General features: G+C 36.9%; 2 protein-coding genes and 2 long non-coding RNA genes across 13 annotated transcripts in view; 2 read left to right on the plus strand and 2 right to left on the minus strand.

Moving 5' to 3' along the window:
* LOC146496756 (uncharacterized) overlaps positions 1-22,883 on the minus strand; it is a 496,205-nt gene that overhangs the window by 194,412 nt on the left and 278,910 nt on the right. The gene's annotated exons all lie outside the window — the stretch shown is intronic.
* LOC146496757 (uncharacterized) overlaps positions 1-22,883 on the minus strand; it is a 358,433-nt gene that overhangs the window by 132,123 nt on the left and 203,427 nt on the right. The window lies entirely within an intron of this gene.
* Positions 1,599-18,757, plus strand: LOC146496761 (uncharacterized). 10 transcript variants are annotated; one of them, XM_085143339.1, is made up of 5 exons: positions 1,599-3,996; positions 5,224-5,250; positions 6,537-6,567; positions 7,635-7,661; positions 9,268-18,757. In XM_085143339.1, the coding sequence occupies exon 5, from the start codon at positions 10,526-10,528 to the stop codon at positions 17,924-17,926; it is 7,401 nt and encodes a 2,466-aa protein (XP_084999465.1). In that variant the 5' UTR covers positions 1,599-3,996; positions 5,224-5,250; positions 6,537-6,567; positions 7,635-7,661; positions 9,268-10,525; the 3' UTR covers positions 17,927-18,757. The 10 variants fall into 10 exon arrangements, with proteins under 10 accessions (XP_084999465.1, XP_084999460.1, XP_084999462.1 ...); XM_085143334.1 differs by lacking the exon at positions 7,635-7,661 and having other exon boundaries at positions 1,599-5,250; XM_085143336.1 differs by lacking the exon at positions 6,537-6,567 and having other exon boundaries at positions 1,599-5,250.
* LOC146496762 (uncharacterized) lies at positions 18,795-22,302 on the plus strand. Its single transcript, XR_014871186.1, has 3 exons — positions 18,795-19,168; positions 19,350-19,486; positions 19,573-22,302. It is a non-coding gene; the product is annotated as an uncharacterized LOC146496762 (long non-coding RNA).

A 22,883-nucleotide genomic window follows, 5' to 3' on the forward strand; every position in this document is an offset into this window, starting at 1 on the left:
TTTGGACGGTAGTCGTCACAATTAGAAATAGACTGCAAAAATTCCTTTCTCTCTGCTGCGTGTGTAAAAACGGCTGCACCTGTTTTGGCGGGAAAATGTACACAGCATCTCTGATTGGTGGATTCAAATCCAGCAGCTCCCAGGCTGCTTGACTGACCTACAAACTTGCTTCTCTCTCTTTCTGTGTGTGTTATAGTATTTCTAAATCATAGTATTTCTGCTTTTCATAGTATTTCTGCTTAATATAGTATTTCTGCTAAATTATAGTATTTCTGCGTTTTATAAGATTTCTGCTTAATATAGTATTTGTGCTTAATATAGTATTTCTGCTTAATTATAGTATTTCTGCTAAATTATAGTATTTCTGCTAAATTATAGTATTTGTGCTTAATATAGTATTTCTGCTTTTTATACTATTTCTGCTTTTTATAGTATTTTTGCTTTTTATAGTATTTGTGCTTAATATAGTATTTCTGCTAAATTATAGTATTTCTGCTTTTTATAGTATTTCTGCTTTTTATAGTATTTCTGCTAAATTATAGTATTTCTGCTAAATTATAGTATTTCTGCTAAATTATAGTATTTGTGCTTAATATAGTATTTCTGCTTTTTATACTATTTCTGCTTTTTATAGTATTTTTGCTTTTTATAGTATTTGTGCTTAATATAGTATTTCTGCTAAATTATAGTATTTCTGCTTAATTATAGTATTTCTGCTTTTTATAGTAATTCTGCTTTTTATAGTATTTCTGCTGAATATAATATTTCTGCTTAATATAATATTTCTGCTAAATTATAGTACTTCTGCTTTTTATAGTGTTTCTGCTTAAAATAGTATTTTTGCTAAATTATAGTATTTCTGCTTAATATAATATTTCTGCTAAATTATAGTATTTGTGCTTAATATAGTATTTGTGCTTAATATAGTATTTGTGCTTAATATAGTATTTCTGCTAAATTATAGTATTTGTGCTAAAACATAGTATTTCTACTAAATGTAGTATTTATGCTTAATCATACTATTTCATACTATTTCTAAGTTATCATGTTTCTGGTAAGTTACAATATTTCTGCTAAGTTCTGCTATGCTATTGTATTTCTGCCAAGTATTATGTTTCCTCTAAGATATTGCAGTTCTGCAACTTTTCAGCTAGTTTTTGCAGACAGCTTCAGCTTTAAAGCAATTCAGAATTCATATGATTACAACCAATATGTATTAGAATAAAAGAAACAAATGTGCAATGAACATGTCAGGAGTCGCTGTTAAAAAGTCTCATGGCAGTGGGGTTAAAGGACCTCCTGAACCTCTTGAGTCCTGCAGTGGAGTGAGATGAGCCTCTGCAGCGAATGTCCTGTGAGGATGCTTAGGCGATCACCAACACCAGCTCCTTGGCGTTGGTGTTCAGAAGAAGACTGTTCTTATTACTGCAGTCAGTTAAATAAATCTATCATAATACAGAACATTTTAACATAATGACCTTATGTTTATTTATGTATTTTAACCATTATTTCAAATTCAAAGAATCCTGTTTGAAACACTTATTAAACTTATAGAATTAAATTTCTGCTAGTTGTTTTTTGTTGCAAAAAAAATCTAGTATAATAATATTTAAATTTACATATATTTTTCACGTTTTCAATGTCAAATTTGTGTAATTGCGGAGTTTCCCACTACCCGTGAATGCCTCTTTTTTCACGTCTCTGGCTGACTCCTGAATCTCCGCCCACTCTCTGCTATATCCCTGCCGGTAAGCTCTGCTTCTTTGTCTCTCTTCTCTGAAATGAAATGTCTATAAGCTGTTATAGTGATTTACCCAGTTGTTGTTAGTGACTTATAAAGCCAGTCGAAGTATAAGTCATGTTAAAGTAACACAATGACTGCTTTTTTAGTGAAACGTTGTAATTTTAGTATTTAAAAGGAGTGTTTGGTATGCTAGCCCTAACAACCTAAGCGCTAACGCCTAGCCTAGCTGCTATAGGCCCAGTGTGAAATTAATATGATTCATTTGATTGTTTAATACAGTTATTGTGTTGTATTTAGTTCATTCGGTGTCTTAGTGTTTCTGAGTCTCTAAGGGAAGCTGAAGTTAGTTCTCCTCTTCACAAATCAGTCAGTTAAAACGGCCTCAGTCTTTATGTCATAAGATAATGAGCCGCCATTTTAGAACCACTGATTAGCTGCTGAAGCAGCAGGGTCGGCAACTTCAAAGGAGCCATTTTACCGCCATTAGCTGTGTCACAAAACGTCGGCTGCATCCTTCGGAGGACCCGGCCTTCGCGGTCTACGTAGGCCAGGTCCTTCAAAGACCGAGAAGGCCGGAAGCGCGAGGCTGGGACGGTCTAACCTTAAGATTTGCGTCACCGCTGTCTCGTTTAATAAACTCGGCCTCTGCTCCTTGCTATTTAAAATATAACAGGACACTGGCGTAAATTATCGACCATTTAACGTTTATTGAGCTGTGTGAAAATCCCGGAGGAACCCATCCGATGGATTAATAAAGCTTTATTTAATCTAATAATGTAATAACTTTGATCTCAGCCAAACCAATTTACTCCAGAACAAATAAAACACCGAAAAAAGGCAAACAATTACATTTTAAGTTATCCAAGTGACTTATATATCATGTTTAACCTGAGTAGTGAAAGAGCGGGGGTCTGAAAACGATGAAGCCGGGAGTCCGCTGCTCTCGCCGGCTGGAGTGACCATTGAACCCCCCCGGCTTGCTGTCGAGCTGGTGGGTGACAGACGTCTCCGAAAACGTCGGCACACAAATATGCGATGTCTTGATAAACCAAGCAGATATTTGTAATTTACACCGTTACTTTCTCACCTTAAAATATGTTAAAAGTTTATTTTGTGGCCCAGAAAGATTAATAAGAGTAATTTTAAAACTTAGTAGCGGCTGTCATTGTTGGCAGCTGAAATTTGGCTGGGCCTCGCTATGAATTCTGGGATATGGTGGGCCACGAAGGACACACCCAACCCATCCTTCAAATTTGGGGAAATGAAGGACGCATTTGTCGGCGAATTTGAAGGAGTCGATGAATTGGGACAGCGTTCGTCGCCTGGCTGTGACTTAATCGGCCTTCAAATGCGGCCTCCGGAGGATGCAGCCAACGTTTTGGGACACAGCCGGGGAGAAAAAGAGTCACGTGCCTGTGCCGGTGTTTGTGTTGTGGGTTAATTAACAGAAGGGAGAGAGAGAGTGAGGATAAAACACATAATATAAGAATAATAACATCTCTTAACAAGAAGTTTTTTTTAATTAATTAATTTTAGTTTTTTAGTTAAATTTTAAGAACTGTTTAACAAACACTTGTTTGTGCAGGTTGGTTCTTTTTTAAATAAAACCTACACCTGCAGCTCTGTTTAACTTCTCACTTTGTGAAAAATTAATGAAATATAAAAAAGGCCACCTTCAAATAAATAAAATGCAGCTGTGCACCATTAATATTATAAATATGATATGTAGATATTTCAACAACAGCATATTAAATGATACTAAATGATACTGTGTGCAGGTGATAATATTTTTAGGAAGCAGAATTTGAATGCAGACTAACTCAAATGTTGAAGCCTACAAATATATCATCCAAGCTTTCATTTATGATTGTTCATGCTTTGAAATTGTGATGTCAGAATTTGATAAAGTGTGCAGTGCTAGGTGTAGCAAATCATTGCTTAATCAATCTACCGTGCTATCTAATAGCACCAAACTAATAGAGCTATCACATAACTGAGAAACTTGTGTGGCTTATTACAAATTGATGAAACCACATTTTACCTTAATGAAGACAGTAATCTTTAATAAGGTGTAGAAAAAAGAGGTGAGTTGTTTGTTGCTGTGGTAAACAAAGAAGTGTACTGAATCTTTTGGACTACACAGAGTGATGCAGTATTGACTCTGATGCTGATTTGAGTTGTCTCATTCTGTGTTTTTGTGCTTTGTCTTTTGTTACACAGAGTGAAAGAGATCTTTGGTTTTGCCTTTGCTGGTAAGTAAACAGTGATTGTAACTGAAGCAGTATGAACCTGGCATTGCGTAGCACATTTGACGACTTACATACAGTAGTTTGACTTTTTGTGATATGTTTCCATTTACTGATTGGCAAAAACACAGGATTTGTGACCTGTAGCAGCAAAGCCCCCACACAGGGCCTCTGACTGTCCCTGAAAATGTCCCTGAAGTTTAATAGCCCATTTATGTATGATTTCAATTTTTTGTTTTGATGGTTAGTCAAATCCAAAAATAGTTAAATGTTAGATGTCTTTATACAGTTGTTCATTTTCTCCTTATGTTTGTGGATTTAAGTAGCAGACAAAACAATGAAATTGTTTTAGGGGAGTCAGTATAAGTGGTTGCTCAAATACTTAAGAGCTGCACAGGTATTGATTTATATTGTCTCTCAAATTCTGCTGATGTATTACATTAAAGTCAGAACACTGTGGAAGTATTTTGCCTGACTCGGTATAAGTAATAGCTTTTAACAATAATAAAAACGAAGAAAACCAGAGGTGTGACTGGACATTGTTAGGTCCATTACAACCAGTGTGTCTAATTAGTTTATTACTTATTTAGTGAATATAATGTGTTTTAAAATTAAATAGAAATGTTGCCAAAAATGGACATTGCAACATACATAAATATTCCTAGCAACTGGTACAATGAAAGGACTTTTTAGTGTAATATTTTAATACATTTAATTTTAATCACAAAACATTCTGCACCTCTGTTATTGTAACATGTCAATATTTACATGTATTTTAGGATTTGCATATTCATATCAGACTAACAAAACATGATGAGGTTTTCTGTTGCTTCTGATTTCAAGAATTACTTTGTATTTAATGTTTTTAACCTGAAAGGACATTAAAAGTTTTGGTTTTCCACACTTTATTAGCTCTGACCTGTTGTAGAAAATGTTGGAGCCACAAGGCTTCTGTGTAGGAAATATTTGGTGTATCCTGCACTTGTGCCAACAAATATTGGCGCCTGTTCTTTGCATTTCTGTAGTAATAATGCTTTTATTACACTTGCTGTAGCCATGTGAGACCCTGCAGTTCAATTATCTCCTCTTTAGGCTACAGTAAACTTAAAAAAGCTTAAAGTAATTGAGGATTTTACTAGTTAATTTGTGTCACAGTAAGTTGGATTGTGTGTGAAGAGGCTCAACAGTCTGACTCATCAAACAGTGATCTGATGAATTGTTTCCTTTCTCTAGACTGCTGATCTGATCGTCTCAAGTCTGGTAAGTAAAGAGTTTTCTGAGGTGCAGTGCTGGGAAATATTTCTCATTATAGGAGATTCAGTGTAGTGCAGTGAGTGAGCACAGCTATTGGTGATCATTGAAAGTCATCAAATCCTAGAAAAATCTGTGTAAACATTTCCAGACCTACAGAGGTCGGTAGGTTATTGTAGCAGCGCATATTATTTCACATTAGAGCAGCTCATGAACAGCAGTTTAGGTGCAATTAAGTCTTCAAGTAGGGCCTTGTGGATTTCCAAAGCTTCTTTCCCTTCATTAAATTAAGTCACTGTCTGAAAACTGCTCTTTGAATTAGTCTTTTAATTAAAGATTTTGTTGATGACTGAAAAAAATCTAAAACAGATCTAAAACAGATACAGCACTCATTTCTGTATTTTATGATTAAATGATCTACAAAGAAATTATCATCATACTACATTTTTAATTAGGCCTTTAAATCCGCCATTATAAGTACGTCCTAGATTTACTGGAGTGCTTATGGCTGTGTATTAAACATACCCCAAATGTGACTGAAATATGTAGAAACTGCTTTGTAGGAACCATCCATCTCCAAATTTCTCATTTTGCCAAAAGTCATACTGAGTAAAGTATTGTTTACTTTTATGTTAACGGATCTCAAATCCCTGTTTCTGTGTGCCCAGATATTATGATGTACTGTTGTCCCAGGTAAGTACACACAGAAACAGTGATTTGAGAACTTTGGGGATTAAGGAACCTGTGATGTAGGCCTGAAAGTGTCTGCTCTAACCTCAGTGTGTTGGTGTTGTTGGACCATGTAATATTTACAGTAAGTTATTGTAGCAGCACATCTTGGTGTAAGTTTATAGACTCTGTTTGTTTTTATTGTGTTAATAGAATTTGAATTCAGGCCACCTCAAATGTTAAAACCTACAAACATTCCATACAAGCTATCATTTGTGATTGTTATCTACTTTTAAATTGTGACATCACCATTTGATAAAGTGTGCAGTGCTAGGTGTTGCAAATCATTGGTCTACTCTCTTAAGTAATCGAACCTAAATTTTGGAGCATTACATGAATCAGAAACTTGTGTGGCTTATTGCAAATGAATAAAACTACATATTACCTTTTATGAAGATGATAATCTTTAAAGAAAAACAGAGGAGAGTTGTTGTTTGTATTCCAGCTGTGGTAAACAAAGAAGTTTCCGGAATCTTTTTGACTACAGAGAGTGATGCAGTATTGACTCTAATGCTGATTGGAGTTGTCTGATCCTGTATTTTTGTTCTTTGTCTTTTGTTACACAGAGTGAACAGATCTTTGGTTTTGCCTTTGCTGGTAAGTAGACAGTAATGGTAATGTTTAGTAATTTACCTGTGTCATCTTGCCATTCACTCATGGGCAAAAACAAATAGTCAGGATTTAGAATCTGTAGCAGCAAAGCCCCCACACAGGACCACTGACTGCCCCTGAAAATGTCAATAAAGTTTAATAGCCCATTTTTCTCTGATTTTAATTTTTGATGGCTTATCAAGTCCAAACATAGTTAAATGTCAGAGATATCTTTATGCAGTTGTTTGATTTCTCCTTATGTTTGTGGATTTAAGCATCAAACAAAACTATGAAAGTGCTTTAGGTAAGTATAGGTGGTACCTTAAACACTTAAGAGCACCACAGCTATCGATTTTTATTGTCTCTTTCATCCCACTTATGAATTAGCATGAAGTCGAAACACTAGAAGTATTTTGCCTGAGTGACTGTAAGTGATAGCTTAAATGCTTAAGCAATAATAAAATGCAAGAGAAGTACAGTTGTGAGTAGGTATATTAAAGCCAATGTTTTAAAATTAAATATAAATGTTGCCAAAAAGGGATATACTGCAAAACATAAATATTGTTAGCAACAAGTACAATGGAATGACTTTTTAGCGTAATATTTTAAGAAATTTTCATTAGAAAAATGGTGCGCCACTGTTGTTGTTGTGGTTTTCTGTTGCTTCTGATTTAAATAATTAATTTGTATTCAACATTTTTAATCTGAAATGAGATTAAAAGTTGTCGTTCTTCACATGTTATTAGAACTGACTTGTGATAGAAAATGTTGGAGCCACAAAGCTTCTGTGTACGAAAATATTTGGTATATCCTGCATTTGTGCCAACAAATATTGGTGCCTATTCTTTGCAATTCTGTAGTATGAATTTTTTTATTAAACATGTTAATTAACATGTTAACATGTTATTAAACATGCCATCTGAGACTCTGCAATTAAATTCAGCTCATAAAGCCTTAAATAAATTGAGAATTTTACTAGTTAATTTGTGTCACAGTAAGTTGGATTGTGTGTGAAGAGGCTCAACAGTCTGAATCATCAAACAGTGATCTGATGAATTGTTTCCTTTCTCTAGACTGCTGATCTGATCGTCTCGAGTCTGGTAAGTAAAGGTTTGTCTGAGGTGCAATGCGGGGAAATGTTTCTCATTATAGGAGATTCAGTGTAGTGCAGTGAGTGAGCACAGCTCTTGGCAATCATCAAATCCTAGAAAAGTCTATGTAAACATTTCCAGACTTACAGATCTCTCTTATCATCATGCTACATTTTTAATTAGGCCCTAATATCGGCCATGCTAAGTTTATTGTTTGTTTGTTTATTGTAGATTTAGCGGAGTGTGTATTAAACATGCCCCATATTTGACTGAAAAATGTAGAAACTGCTGTATAGGAGTCATCTGTCTCCAAATTTTTCATTTTGCCAAATGTCATACTGAGTAAATTATTTGTTACTTTTATGTTAACGGCTCCCCAGACATTATGATATACTGTTGTACCAGGTAAGTACACACAGAAACGGGAATTTGAGACCTTTGGGCATTTAGGAACATGTGAGTTGAGTGCATGTGAAGTGTTTAAAGCAGGTGGTCTGAAACTGTCTGCTCTAACTTCATTGTGTGGGTTTAGCTTGACCATATAATGTTTATAGTAAGTTACTGTAGCACCACATCTTGGTTTACAGACTCTGTTTGTTTTTATTGTGTTAATAGAATGCAAAAATGTCCTTAGAAATGTTCCACCACCATATGTTAAACATTTTCATTCAGTTGAATCTAATAATGTACTGTACAACTCTTCAGTGTGTAATGATATATATGTTCTGTATTTTTCGGACTGTAAGGCGCACTAAATTCTAAGGCACATTAAGCCAAACAAAACAGATAAGTCAAACTTTTTTCAACTCATTTACAATAACTCTCAACAGCAGCACATCTCAGCACATCTTGGTTTAAGTTTATAGACACTGTTTGTTTTTATTGTGTTGATAGAATGTAAAAGTTTCTTTAGAATAGTTCCACCACCATTTTTGAGCATTTTCAATCAGTTCAGTCCAATAATGTACTGTGGAACTCTTCAATATCTAAAGCCCTGTGTGTACTGTATTTTTCGGATTATAAGGCATATGCAGCTAACCAAATATTCAGATAACTCAAACTATTCAACTCATTCACAGTAACTCTCAACATTTTTCAGTGGTAACACATAACAATACACTTTTTATATGTGTACAATACACAATACACTTTTTATATGTATAAAGTACTTACAATAAAAGATTGTACACTTACAATCTTTTTCTGTTCAGTCCTCTTCCACAAATCTATCAAATTCTTCATTGATTGATCGGCTTGAAATCTGCTTCGTACGCATGTCTGTAAACAGATGCCAGGTCCAATATTATGTTTAAGCACAATACGAATTACTCGGCGAGGCTGCTGACTACTGTAGCTGTAATGCTCCAACAATCCATCAAGCGCTGCAGCTTTGTAGCTTTCCAAAGTCATACTAAAACATTTTGACAGGTTTGAGAGCTGTGTAGCACATAAAATTGGGTTGAGGTCAGTAAGCACAGCCAGAATTAATACATAAGGTAAACTGTTGATTTTTGAGAAAACTAAAGGATTTTAAGTGTGACTTATAGTCCGAAAAATACTGGAAAGCCATGTTTATTGGAAATATGCCTAATTCCAGTCCCTTTTTGTCTTACAGGTGACCTGCTGCAGAAAACCCTCTCCCTCTATCGTTGACAAGCAATTCAGTCTGTCCTATCACTCTCCCTCTCCCTGCTCCATCTTTGTTGACAAGCCATTCTATCTTCTATCATTCTCCGCCATGAGCTCTATCTAATTTTGACAAGCTTGAACCTGAGTTGACAAATAATCTAAGTTTGACAAGAAATCTAAGGTTGACAAGAAATCTAAGGTTGACAAGAAATCTAAGGTTGACAAGGAACCAAGTTTTTGGAAATTGAAGTTACCACAACTTCGTCGATCTGTTTTCAGAAATCTGAGAGATCTCTGCTCTCACTGCTCCTTCTTTCCTGTTGTTAAACTCTCTCATATCCACTCATTTTGCTGGAAATTACAAGTAAAAAGTTGAATATACAGTACAGTAGAACTCACTGTAGAAACTACTTACAGAGCCCTACATTTGTCATTTTAATTTTGCATTACACTTTGAAATAAACAGTGATAGTTTGGCTTACAAGTGCAATTACTTGGATAAATTATATAAAATATACACCTTTGTTGAGATTTATTTGTAGTAAGATAATCTGGTTATTTTGTAATACATACATTCAGACTGCTGTATTCAGATAAATATTAAATTTGATTCATATACATTTTTCAAGTCTGTTTCATTGGCTATAACATTTGACTACAAGTTTAAACTATTATTATTTAAGGACAAACCCATTTTTGTCACTCAGTGTAAGTATTCAGTTACAATTGTCATCTAGAGGCTGACCTGAGAACCCAGACTTCCTGTTTCCTGACTGCTGCAGAACATCCAGCTGAAGAATCCCCATTGCCTGTCATCTGATCACCGCACCATCACAGCTCCTTATATTTGCTTTAAATTTTAAATATCTGAAAGATTTACACAAAGTCTACTTAAAAGCTTAAAAGTTTTATTATAGCCTGTTGATTAATTGTTGAGATTTATTCTGCATATTACATTACAGAAGTATAGACCTATTTGTTATCCATTCTGGTTTAAAAAAATATAAGAAGTAATAATATACAGTTTTTGAAAAAGCTACAATAAAACAGACCAAAGTGTTTTCAGAGAACTTTAAATAACTTTTATATTGAGTTTGTATTTAAGTCAGCCTTTTACATCAATTCTGATAAATCTCTGATTTAATAGAAACTTGAGGTGTCATTAGTTTTTCAGTGTTTACAGGTTGAGTTTTGTTTACATTTGTGTATAAATACATAAAAGGTCCAGTTTGTACTTCAATAAAATGCCAAGAAAAGGTCAAAGGTCGCAGTCCCAGAAGCTTAGATGGCAAAAGCAGAAAGAACAGGTAAATGCGTCTGTTACAAGTATTCCCAGTCCAGAAGTGCAGAGCAGCGTTCAGACAGCCGCAGTGTCTTATGCAGATGTGGTAAAGAGAGGTGTTTGCTCATCATCTGTGCCAAATGCTAAAGTACAGCAGGTAATCCAGACTGAACCCCAGGTAACTCTGCAAACGCAGCATGATGGAGAAGCTCCAGGACCGTCTCATGTACAGGTTACAAACAGTGAAAGTCGTCCACGAGTGAGTAGCATCTGTGCATCCCGAAGCCAGGCCTCTGCTAAGTATGGAAAGTACAGGAATCAGCAATGCATGGCGAACAGTTTGGTTTTCCTGTCATTCTTACACGAGGATGAATTCATTACCAGAGCAGATCTTAACCGTGTGTTGGACAAAGGCCATGCCGTGTATTCAGATGCCAGAAAGAGGTTTGTGAACAGCGTGTTTCTAGCCTGTGATGAGCTTCCCACAGTGGTCACCAGCCGCAGACACGAGTATCAAGTCGATATGTCTCAGTTTGCTCGTTATGGCACATTTGACGGTACAGATCATCTTCCAAGCCTGGAACAGGGACTACAGTGTTTGGCGTCAGAGTTTCGCTACGCTTTGCTAGTCATGGGAGGAACAGTCATCGCAGTTTGCAGGCTGACTTCAGGTGAATACGCATACTTTGACCCTCACCCACGTAAGTCTACAGGAATGCCATTGTCACTAGGTGTAAGTGGTGGAACTGCAGTTATGTTAAAATTCACACGTCTTAACGACATGATTGACAGGATCAAACATTTGTACCGAATGTTTAGCATCGCACCAACCTGCACTTATGAGCTACAGCCTGTTGAGTTCCACAGTGAAAACGTTGCTGACCAAAGAAATGCTGATGAAAACAGACAAACAGCTACAACTGTTCCAGCACCAGCTTTAAATGAACCTGAATTTGAAACCCCAAAATCCACTGAGCAGACACAGAAAACTGTGACCAACACTTTAGCTACTGAAGTGATGTCATCCAGAGTGGATTATTCAAATGAGCCAGCTGCTGAGCTGAACAATCGTCCTTCTGATTATTTGGAAATAGAAACCTCTGCATCTTCTGTAAGAGACACTCAGGTAACAAAAGATTCTGTTCCTCAGAATGATTTAAACACTGCCTCCTGTTTAACAGAGGAACTCTCACATAAACTGTTGAAGCATAATAAACAGCAAAGGAGAAAGATTAGGAGACGACTATTGGTCCAAGAAAAACTACCACAGAGAAAGGAAAATCAGAAAAAGAAAGAAAGGCAGATGTACACTTTTGATGAAAGCTTTAAGGCAAAGAAAAAAGATTCTAGTAGAAAGTCTAATGATCCTGATCACAGACAGAAGAAGAGTGTGTACAAAAATAATCTGTGTAAACTCAATGCTACATACAGAGAGAAACAGAGAGAACATTTTAGAAAAATCTATAGAGATAGTGCTAAAATTAGAGAGAGAAAAAGAGAACGTGTCATAAGGATGTATAAAGAAGATTCTTCATTCAGAGAAAAGCAGAAGGAACGTATAACAAGAACATATAAAGAATCTCCCATTTTCCGAGAAAAGCAGAAGGCACGTATAACAAGAACATATAGAGAATCTCCCATTTTCCGAGAAAAGCAGAAGGAACATATGAGAAAAACATATAAAGAATCTTATAGACAATCTCCTATGTTCAAAGAACAGCAGAAGGAACGTATAAGAAGAAATTACAGAACTTGTGCTGGATTCAGAGAGAAACATAAAGCTTACATGAGGTCATATGTTTCTAACCTATATAAGGAAAGTGTAGAATTTAGACAGAAAAAAAAAAGTTACATCACTAAGCGTTATGGAGAAGAGAGACAATTTCAGCAGCAACACAAGGACAATATGAGAGAACGAATGAGAGTAAAATATTGGAACAGTTTTTCTTTTAGACAGATCCATAATATCAGATGTGCAATGAACATAAAAAGAAAATATCGTCAGATGCATCGACCAGCTGAAAGTTTACAGTCTCATCCAGAGAACAGTTTAATGAATGAGGCCATATCTCGTTTCAGATCCAACATTAAGTCAGCACCATCTTATGTTTGTACTGTTTGTCTAAAAGCTTCTTTTCCTAATCAGGTGAAAATCTGCAAAAGAGAAAATTACTCAAAACACCAAACTGTAGCTCAACAGTGTCTTACTGGTAAATTTGTTCATATGTGTGATGAAGCATGTAATGATCACTGCAGCTTTCCTGTTGAGAGAAAAAAGGAGTATATCTGTCACACGTGTCACAGTTCCCTCAAAAGTGGACGCATGCCAAGGCTTGCTGCTATTAACGGTTTAGAACTGCAGGATATTCCAGCTGAACTGTGTGATCTCAACATTCTGGAGAGACATCTGATTGCCAAATGCATACCATTTGCTAAGATTATTCCACTTCCAAAGGGCAGACAAAGACTCATACGTGGTAATGTGGTGTGTGTACCATCTGAAGTCCAACAAACAGTTGACTGTTTACCAAGGCTCAGAAGCCAATCACAGATAATGAGGATCAAGCTGAAAAGACGACTGTGCTACAAAGGCCATCAGCTGTTCCAGACTGTCACCTGGTCTAAACTCATTGAAGCTCTGTGTAAACTCAAACAGATTCACCCACAGTACACAGATGTTGTTATCAGAGATGATGCATTGCTTTGTGATCCAACGTTACCTGATGATGACAGCAGTGATGAAGCCAGCATGGGAAGCGATGATTATGATGAAGCAGATTTAATGGAAATTGACAACTATGAAAAAGATGCCCTTTTGTTCGAAGGTGAGTCTGAAAGTGACCAAGATATTAATATGCAATCCTGTGATGAACAACCAGAGGAACAAAATCCAGATGAACCAGAAAGTGATTTGAACAATGGAGGTTTTGCTCTAGAAAGTTGTCTGCAGCCTGTTGACATTTCAGAAGAGATTCTCTGTTTCACTGATAACACATATTGTGTGGCTCCTGCAGAAAGAAACAATCCTGTTAGCTTCTTCAGAACTCCTCATTTGGAAGCGATGGCATTTCCTGTGCAGTTTCCTACTGGTCAGAATACACTGGATGAAAAGAGACTTCTTAAACTCACACCAAGTGCTTACTTCAAGTCAAGGCTTTTCAACATTGACGCAAGATTTGCCAAAGACACAAATTACCTGTTTTTCTCACAGTTTGTCACTGAAATACACTTGGCTAATTCCAGCATGACAATACAGCTAAGGAAAGGTAAAACTATGACCAAAGATGGACGCAAAATCACATCAGGAATGTTACAAAGTAAGACAGAAGTAGAGAAGCTGGTAAGAAATAAAGATGCAATCAGATTTATGCAGCCACTCAGAGGAACTCCAGCTTACTGGCAGAAAACTACGAGAGATTTATTCAGTATGGTTCGTCAAATAGGAACACCTCAGTTCTTTGTCACTTTCTCTGCTGCTGAGATGAGATGGCCTGAAGTGATTCAAGCAATAAAGAGACAGCAAGGTGAAGAGGTTGATTTTGAAGCCCTGGACTGGTCAGAAAAGTGTGAAATTCTAAGATCAAATCCAGTAACCACCATGCGAATGTTTGATAAGCGTGTTGAGGCTTTGTTCAGAGATTTGCTGTTTTCTCCTGCACAGCCCCTTGGTGAAATCATTGATTACTTTTACAGAGTTGAGTTCCAGCACAGAGGTAGTCCGCATATACACATGTTGCTGTGGATTCGAGAAAAGGTAGAAGTAGATGTGGATGACGACCAAACTGTCTGTGACTTTGTGGACAGATACATCTCGGCTCAACTCCCTGATCCAGCAAAACAACCTGAACTGCACAAAAAAGTCACTGAACTACAAAAGCACAGCAAAAGCCACACAAAAACATGCTTTAAGAGTGTGAACTCTGGTTGTAGATTTGGGTTTCCAAAACCACCAGCCACAAGAACAATGATTGTGAGACAGGATGAGGATTCAGACACTGAAGCTGCAAAAGCCAAACTCAGACCTTTGATGAACCTGCTGAAGGAACCTGAAGCTGCTTCGCTCACCATAGAGCAGATTCTGTCACGATGCAACTTGACAATGAATGAGTATGAACAATGCCTCCAAGACATAAACAAGAAAACAGCGCTGATTCTGAAACGTGACCCAAAGGACTGTTGGATCAACAATTACAACCCACACCTGCTTGAAGCCTGGAACGCAAATTTAGATGTCTCATTAATTTTGAATGCCTATTCCTGTATAGAATACCTCTGTAAATATATAACGAAGAAAGAATCTGGCCTCTCTGAATACCTGAAGACAGTTCTTGATAACTCTGCAAAGAACACGGTCAATGAATGTGATGAAATGAGAGCTGTGATGCAGGCTTACTCAAAAAAGAGAGAAATCAGTGCACAGGAGTGTGTGACTCGAGTCTGTGGCCTAAAAATGAAAAAATGTTCCCGCAGTGTTGTATTTGTACCAACAGATGATAACCCGGTAAAAATGAGTCGCCCCATGAGCTATCTGGAAACCACAACACATGACAGTTGTAATATTTGGATGACAAGTTTGAGTGATAAATACAAATGCAGACCTGAGACACCAGAATATGAGGAAATGTCGCTGGCTGATTTTGCTGCGCTGTGCAGGTTGGTGAGTGGTCCAAATGAAGGAAAAGATGTGCTTCCTCTTCTAAACCAGCTTGGATTTGTACAAAGGCGAAAGAATGATAAACCAGCTATAATCAGGTATTACCACTGCTCACAAGAAAAAGATCCTGAGCAATATTATGGACGACTGTTGAGGCTTTACCTTCCACACAGATCAGAGCAGGAACTGAAACCACAAGGGTTCCAAACCTATCAGTCCTTCTACAACTCGGGTTTTGTGCGACTTCCATGTTCAGACCACAGTGAGTCTGTTAAACGGATTGTAAAAAGAAATAAAGACAAGTATGAGAAGAACTCTGAGGATATTGAGAGTGCACTGGAAGAGTTTGAACAAAATAGGGATGTTGTGATTGATGAATGGTGTAATCTTGCTCCTGAATCTGAAGTTGTGAGGCTGCAATGTGATGAGAATCTTCCTGAGAGACATTCTGATGATGAGAACGAACAGGAGAATGTCCCTGACTACAGTCGTCAGTCTGATGCTGTAACAGAGATCAGAGCCATCAGAGAACAACCTGCAGTAGATCCAGCTGTGGTACGTGTCATGTATCAGAATCTGAACCAGAAGCAGGCCTGCGTGTTCTATGCCATAAGAGACTGGTGTATTCAGCGAGTTTGTGGTTTGAACCCAGATCCATTTTTCTTCTATATCAACGGTGGTGCGGGAACTGGAAAGTCACACCTGATTAAGTGTATTCACTCTGAAGCATCAAAGATCCTGAGCAGACTGCCTGCTAATGCAGAAGAAGCTGACATATCAAATCCAACTGTTTTACTGACTTCATTTACCGGTACAGCAGCTTTTTCTATCAATGGCTCTACATTACATTCTCTACTGAAACTACCCAGGAGTCTGAAACCACCCATTCAAGGACTTGGTAATCAACTGGATGAAGTCAGATCTGAGTTGATGAATGCAGAAATTATTGTTATTGATGAGATTTCGATGGTTTCAAAACCCCTTTTTGGTTATGTGGATGCAAGACTGAAACAAATCAAAGGCACTCAGAGACCTTTTGGTGGAATGTCAGTTTTAGCTGTTGGAGATTTTTACCAGCTGCCACCAGTGCGACAGTCTAAACCTCTGTGTGTTTACGATCCAGAACAGATTGACCTATGGCAGGAACATTTTCAGATGATCACTCTAACCGAGATCATGCGTCAGAAAGATGATGTGGCCTTTGCAGAGATGTTGAACAGGATTAGAGTCAAAGAAAAGACAGATGAGCTTTCTCAGTGCGACAGAGATTTGTTGTCACAGGCTGTGACTGCACCAGAAGAATGTCCAACTGAGGTCTTACACATTTATGCCACCAACAAGAATGTGGAATCCCATAACACAGATACCCTAAAGAAGCTTCATTCAAACATCATAATCATCACTGCAGACGATTTCCAGAAGGATAAACGTACAGGCAGAATGGCACGAAGAGACAAACCATTTACAGGTGGGCGAAATGATTTACCCGACACTCTGAACGTCGCTGAAGGAGCCCGAGTGATGCTGACCAGAAACTTGGACACACTAAACGGTTTGGTCAACGGTGCTTTTGGTATACTGGTAAAGGTGGTGAGATCTGAAAATGATGGACACATAATTAAACTGGGCCTCAGAATGGACAACCGGCAGTCTGTAAGAAACACCCGCAGTGCTAATGCAGCATCTGATGATCTGGTTTACATTGAGAGAGCAGAGGAGAGTCTGAAGTTTAAAGGAGCGGTACGCAGACAGTTTCCTGTAAAGCTAGCATTCGCCTGCACAATTCACAAAACCCAGGGTCTTACAACACAGACAGCTGTAGTTTCAATGAAGAACATTTTTGAACCAGGTATGGCTTATGTTGCTCTCAGCAGGGTGACGTCTCTCAGTGGACTCTATCTACAGGACTTGGATGAGAAAAAGATTTACGCCAATCCCGAGGTAACTGCAGTGCTCCAAACCATGAGACAAGCCAGCGTTGAGGAAATGATGCCTCTTCTTCAGGTCAGAGAAACAGCCAGCAGACCTGACACTCTTACACTGATCCAACACAATACAGAGGGTTTGCCATCTCACATCAGCGACATCAAGAGTCATCATGAAATGTGTTTAGCAGATGTTTTGTGTCTCACAGAGTCTCACCTCCAAGGCTCCTTTGTTGCAGATAGTCTTCATTTGGACGGCTACACCATGTTCAAACGCAACAGACATGTGTCCTACACAAACTTTCCTCACATGGCCAGCAGAAGTGGTGGTGGAGTTGTTGTGTATTTGAGGAATCATTTTCAGGTTCAGGTAAAACAGTATCTGCATAATGTCACTGATCTTGAGTTTTTAGTGTTGAAGGTTCAGGCTCCATTCCCTGCGCTCATTGTGGTTGTGTACAGACCTCCAGACTACAGTTTGACACCATTCATGCAAAACCTGGTAAGTCTTTTAGATTCACTTGAAATAATGGACTGTCACCCAATAATTGTGTGTGGAGATTTTAATGAGAACCAGTTACAGAGTGGAAGAAAACAGATTCTGGAGCAGTTTCAGTCGAGAGGGTATTCACAGCTGATCACTTCTGCCACTACAGACAAGAACACCCTGCTTGACCTGATTTTTATTTCTCAGCCACAGAAAAGCCTCCATTCAGGTGTTCTGAGAACATATTACAGTTACCACAACCCTGTGTTTTGTGTCCTGTCCTCAAGCCAATCATGAAGTCGTGTGGTGAGTTTTGAAACAATTACAGATCATGTTTGTTACAGAGTTTACTGATTGTAGAGCATGAAAAAGATTTTTCATTGAAATATCACATTTCTTCATATTGTCTTCCCTACTCTGTCTGTAAGAAGACCCTTTCTTATTGCAATGTTATTAATCATTTCACCAAATCATGGCTGTACTTCATGCAGAGCCGGGAGATCTGCTTTCTGTTATCATGCACCTCAGATCTGAAATATGCTGCTTTTTTGATACTTTTTTTACTCTGACGTATGTATCTCAACAAATGAGATCTTCCCCTCCAAGGGCTTTCAAATATGAAATAGTAAATAAATAAATCCCAGATAAATGCAGGTATTTATTATGGGTCACATGAATAAATACAGACAATTATATTTTCTTGATTATAGTAGATTTTGTAGAATCAAATGTTTTTGGGATGAATGAGGTTTTGTTTATCATGTTTTACAGGTAAAAAAATGTAAAGGTTTTAAACTATCTTTAGGCTACCAGAGATGTCTATAATGATACATTATGTAGAGAAAAAACATTAGTACAGCTTACAGAATATGTATAAAAACTGATTTAGAAGTACATGGAAAGTTTCTGCATCCATTTTCTGACTTGGCCTTTATCTGGGTGGGTTTGGGTTTGGGTGGATAAAGGCCAAGTCAGAATTCTCTGAGCAGCTGGAAAAAGCTGCTAATAAATGAAGACATCAGAAAGCGGGGGCTTTAGGTGTAGCCCACGCTTTCTGACGCACTAATTAGATTTAGTAACTGACACCCCATACCAGCATTACATAGACACTTGGGGGCTGAGATGGGTGGGTGGGGAGGGTGGATGGTGTTAAAACCAATTTATGTTTTGTAGATGTATTTTTTTCAGACAGGGCACACACAGTCCTGTTTCCTTTGTGGGAAAACCTTCAAACTTCACCATCCTCAGCTGAAACAACATCTTAACACCATCTTCATGAACTGCTGAGCCAAACCTGATCCATCAGTGCTGGACTGCACAGATAACTACATGCCACAAGGAGACTGCTGTTTTATGAACTGCCATACAAGTGTGTCTTCAATGGAGAAGATGACACACCCATCACCTGACCTCCTGCCTGATCTGGAGACCATCATCATGCTGCCACACTACACACCTCTGAGACCATCAATGATGACTCATACTGAGGAAAATGTATTTCCTGTCAGAGATGCTCAGTGATCCTCAGAGCAGAGAGAGGTATGATTCTTTATCTTTGATAAAAAATGTCAGTGTTTTTAATTCAATTAATTAATTTAAATCCTGTTTATTGCATAAATAATTCCACACTCAAATGATTATACTTGTTGAAACTTTTTGAGTTTTAATTCACATTATGGATTACAAATCTATGCTTTTTCTACTCTGTCTCTCTGTGCAGGTATTGCTGTCTTCTGAGTTCTTCAGTGTCCCAACTGAGACATTCAAACCTCATTGCAGAGCTCATGTCTTTCCTCACCTTCATGTGAGTGTGAGATTGCTCTGGATTCTGGTTATGTGGCCTGCAGCACCTATAAGGTATTTCAACATTGTTCATTGTATAACTTATTTGTAGTTTTTAAGCCTTAACACAAATAAAATGTTCCTTTTTCTGTATTTTTTAGAACAAGCTCGTACAGTGTGCCTGCATTCCAGCTTCTTAGACTCTACGCAAGTGGACAGAGTATCAGTGTTTGGCCACTCTTACAGACACCGACTTCTGTCAACTCACTGCTACTGATCAGGCACCTTACTCCAGGAAGACAGAGGGCTGCAAGCCTGTCATGGTTTCCAGTGTGGCTTTGTATTCTTGGGGTAGCATCAGATTTTTCCCACAAATATTTAAAGGTAACACTTATTTTAAGCTTAGTTATTAAATCAAAAGTCTTCCCTTTTGTTAATTTTATTGTTTTAAAAAAAAACATTTGTTTTCTTTTAGATTTATATGCAGTGATCGGATGTGGTGGAGCTTTGTTAACTGTGTGGAAAACATCTGTTTGTGATGATATTTACAATGAGGCTTTAAGGTGACAGTTTCCATGTAATTTCAATCCTTTTACTAAGCAAAAACATGTTTGCAATTAACATTTTTTTTCAGTTTTGTCTTTTGGATTTATGGTTAACATTCATCTGTGACAGCAAATACTAAACTGGTCCAAGTAACCAGCATATCATTGGTCAAAGGCAAAAAGGACCACATGTCACGCTAGCAATGAATTTTTGACTGTGTTTGTGTCACCAGATTTAACAAACAATATCAGACATATGAAACTGAACTCTGGATTAATGTGCAGATGTTTTTTTTTATTTTTTTATTGTTGAATAATTTTGTAGGACAAACCCAATCTATTTACCCAAACAATGTAACTTGTTTGGGTAAATAGTGGATTAATATATCTAAGTCTATAAGTATAGCAAGCTGAATTCATACAAACACACAGCTCTAAATCTTGAATTGTAGGATGTACAAAAATGATCATGTGATTATTATGGACATTTAAATAACTATATCTATTGAACCATTACACGTATTCTTTATAGAGATTACACAATCTCAAAATGTGAAAAAAGAAAGTGTTTAAGAGAATAAATAATGTGTGTTTGTATGAACCCTGCCTTAGTATGGGGTGTCAGTAACTACATTAGTATAGAGTAGGTCTAACAGTGGTTTTCCACATCTGCTCCAATATATATAGATAATGGGTCAGGCATATAAAGTCATTTTGAAAAGTTCATAAAGGTCATTTATATGTGTTCGTCTTTATCATTTTATATCAGGTCACACAGCTGACTTGAGTTTTGATCAGGGTAGAACCATAACATTCATGCTAATGGTTCTACTTTTTACAGTTACTTTATGATGGATTTCACCCTGGTCACAGCACTATGTGAAAAGCTGTTAGAGGTAAAGTTAACCCAATTAATACCTCATCATAAGTCACTCTCTAACGCAAAGCAGTGATTATTTTTCAGTGTAATTTATTCCACAACAATGTTCTTTATTTGATTCCTGTTTCTTTAAATATGCACATCGATTGTTCAGTTGTGTGACTCTCCACACCTCAAATATATCACAATGTGGACTTCATTTCGGTACAGATTTATCATCAAATCAGGAAACTGTAAACTAATTGAAAAAATGAAGCTTATGAAAATTTTAATGTGGCATTGGAACATGTTGTTTATCCTTGACAAATGGTATTTACACAAAACTCCAGCAAATCAGAGGATGTATTTTTGTCCTTCACTTGCTGTTTATATATGTGTATATTTTTGCAGTTAATAGCCTATCATGTGTCTGCGCATCTTAGGGCCATAAACATAAACATGGCAAACAAGGATATGTTCACTATTCCAACAGATGCTTCAATTGTTTGTATAGGTGTTAGATTCATGTGATTTGCATTTTCTATTAATATTATTCTGTTTGTCCCAAATGGGATTTTTATTTCTGTATGCCATTATTGTAATAATTGGAAACAACTGAGTAAATATTTTGTATCATATGTTTCTAAAAATATTTGAACGTTCTACTTTTCTACTACTGGTTTTCTACTTTCTAAACTTTCTGCCACTCTTTGGCATTTCAATAACATTATTTTTGGGTGTTTTTATCTCTGACCGCAGCATCTTGTATTACCTAAATGTTGTTTGTGTGGGTTTTGTTTTTGTTTTGTTTTGTTTTTTGCCATTTTTAGATTTCACCAGCTGTGTAAACTCTGCAATTTTACCTTGGTTTTGTTCCACATCAGTTTATCTGCTGGGTGATTTTCTTCCTTTTCTAATGTTTCTGGTAATTTTTCACAGTTAAACAAGTAACTTTGAGGTTACTTCAGCCTTTTCAGTTGTTATCTGTTGACAGTTTTGCCTAATTATTACATTTCTGCAAAATTATAGCAGTTCTGATAAGTTGTAATATTTCTGCCAAGTTTTTAATTTTCTACTAAATTATAGTATTTCTGCTAGGTTACACTACTTTTGTTTGTTATGTTATTCTAAAGTATTACATTTCTGCTAAGTTTTTAATTTTCTACTAAATTATATTATTTCTGCTAGGTTACACTACTTTTGTTTGTTATGTTATTCTAAAGTATTACATTTCTGCTAAGTTTTTAATTTTCTACTAAATTATATTATTTCTGCTAGGTTACACTACTTTTGTTTGTTATGTTATGTTATGTTAAGTTATGTTATTCTAAATTATTACATTTCTGCTAAGTTGTGGCTTCTGGTAAACTACAACATTTCTGCTGAATTGTTATGTTTATTAGTTATTTCATTTCTGCTAAGTTATTACATTTTTGTTAACTTGATGTTGTCCTGCAAAGTTATTAAAATTTCAACAACTTTTTAAACACTGACTTCAGCTTCTTCAGCTATTTTCAACTATTTTCAGCAGACAGCTTCAGCTATACAGCATCCACACTGCATTTTCGCAGGAAATGCAAATTTTTCTAGTTTTATCTGATTTACCACTTACAATCTGAGCTTCTTACTTTCACATAAAACAACAAATTTACAACAACACGTTCCACGGTTTCATTCATACATCTATGCAGACTCTTTGATAGCACTGTTAGGCACACAAGTAGCTTCATTTAACATCCAGTGCATGAAGACTTCCTTTCCCCTTCAGCTCTCTCATGGTGCACATCCTCTCATCAACGTTTTCTATCAGGCTAACACGCACAGACCAATAACCATTCACTGTCACACAAACGGACACTAGAATCAGCAGTTAACCTGACAAGCTTGTCTTTGGAAAGGTTCTTCTTACTGAAAGGGCAGCTGCTCATTTTATGTAACTACACTCTCAGGTTCATAAGGTTAGTTGTCTCTGTGTCCTGCTCTCTCCTCGTTCAGTTCATGGTAAACGGGCTGTAACTGCACATCTATAGAGCCTCTTTCAAAAAACTCATGTATGCATGGAAACAAG

The sequence above is a fragment of the Neolamprologus multifasciatus genome, chromosome 19, assembly GCF_963576455.1.
Source record: "Neolamprologus multifasciatus chromosome 19, fNeoMul1.2, whole genome shotgun sequence".
NCBI classification, from domain to species: Eukaryota; Metazoa; Chordata; class Actinopteri; order Cichliformes; family Cichlidae; genus Neolamprologus; species Neolamprologus multifasciatus.

Excerpts from the sequence above, each read along its gene's own strand:
- LOC146496761 (XM_085143334.1), top strand. The coding sequence starts at position 10,526 with ATGCCAAGAAAAGGTCAAAGGTCGCAGTCCCAGAAGCTTAGATGGCAA.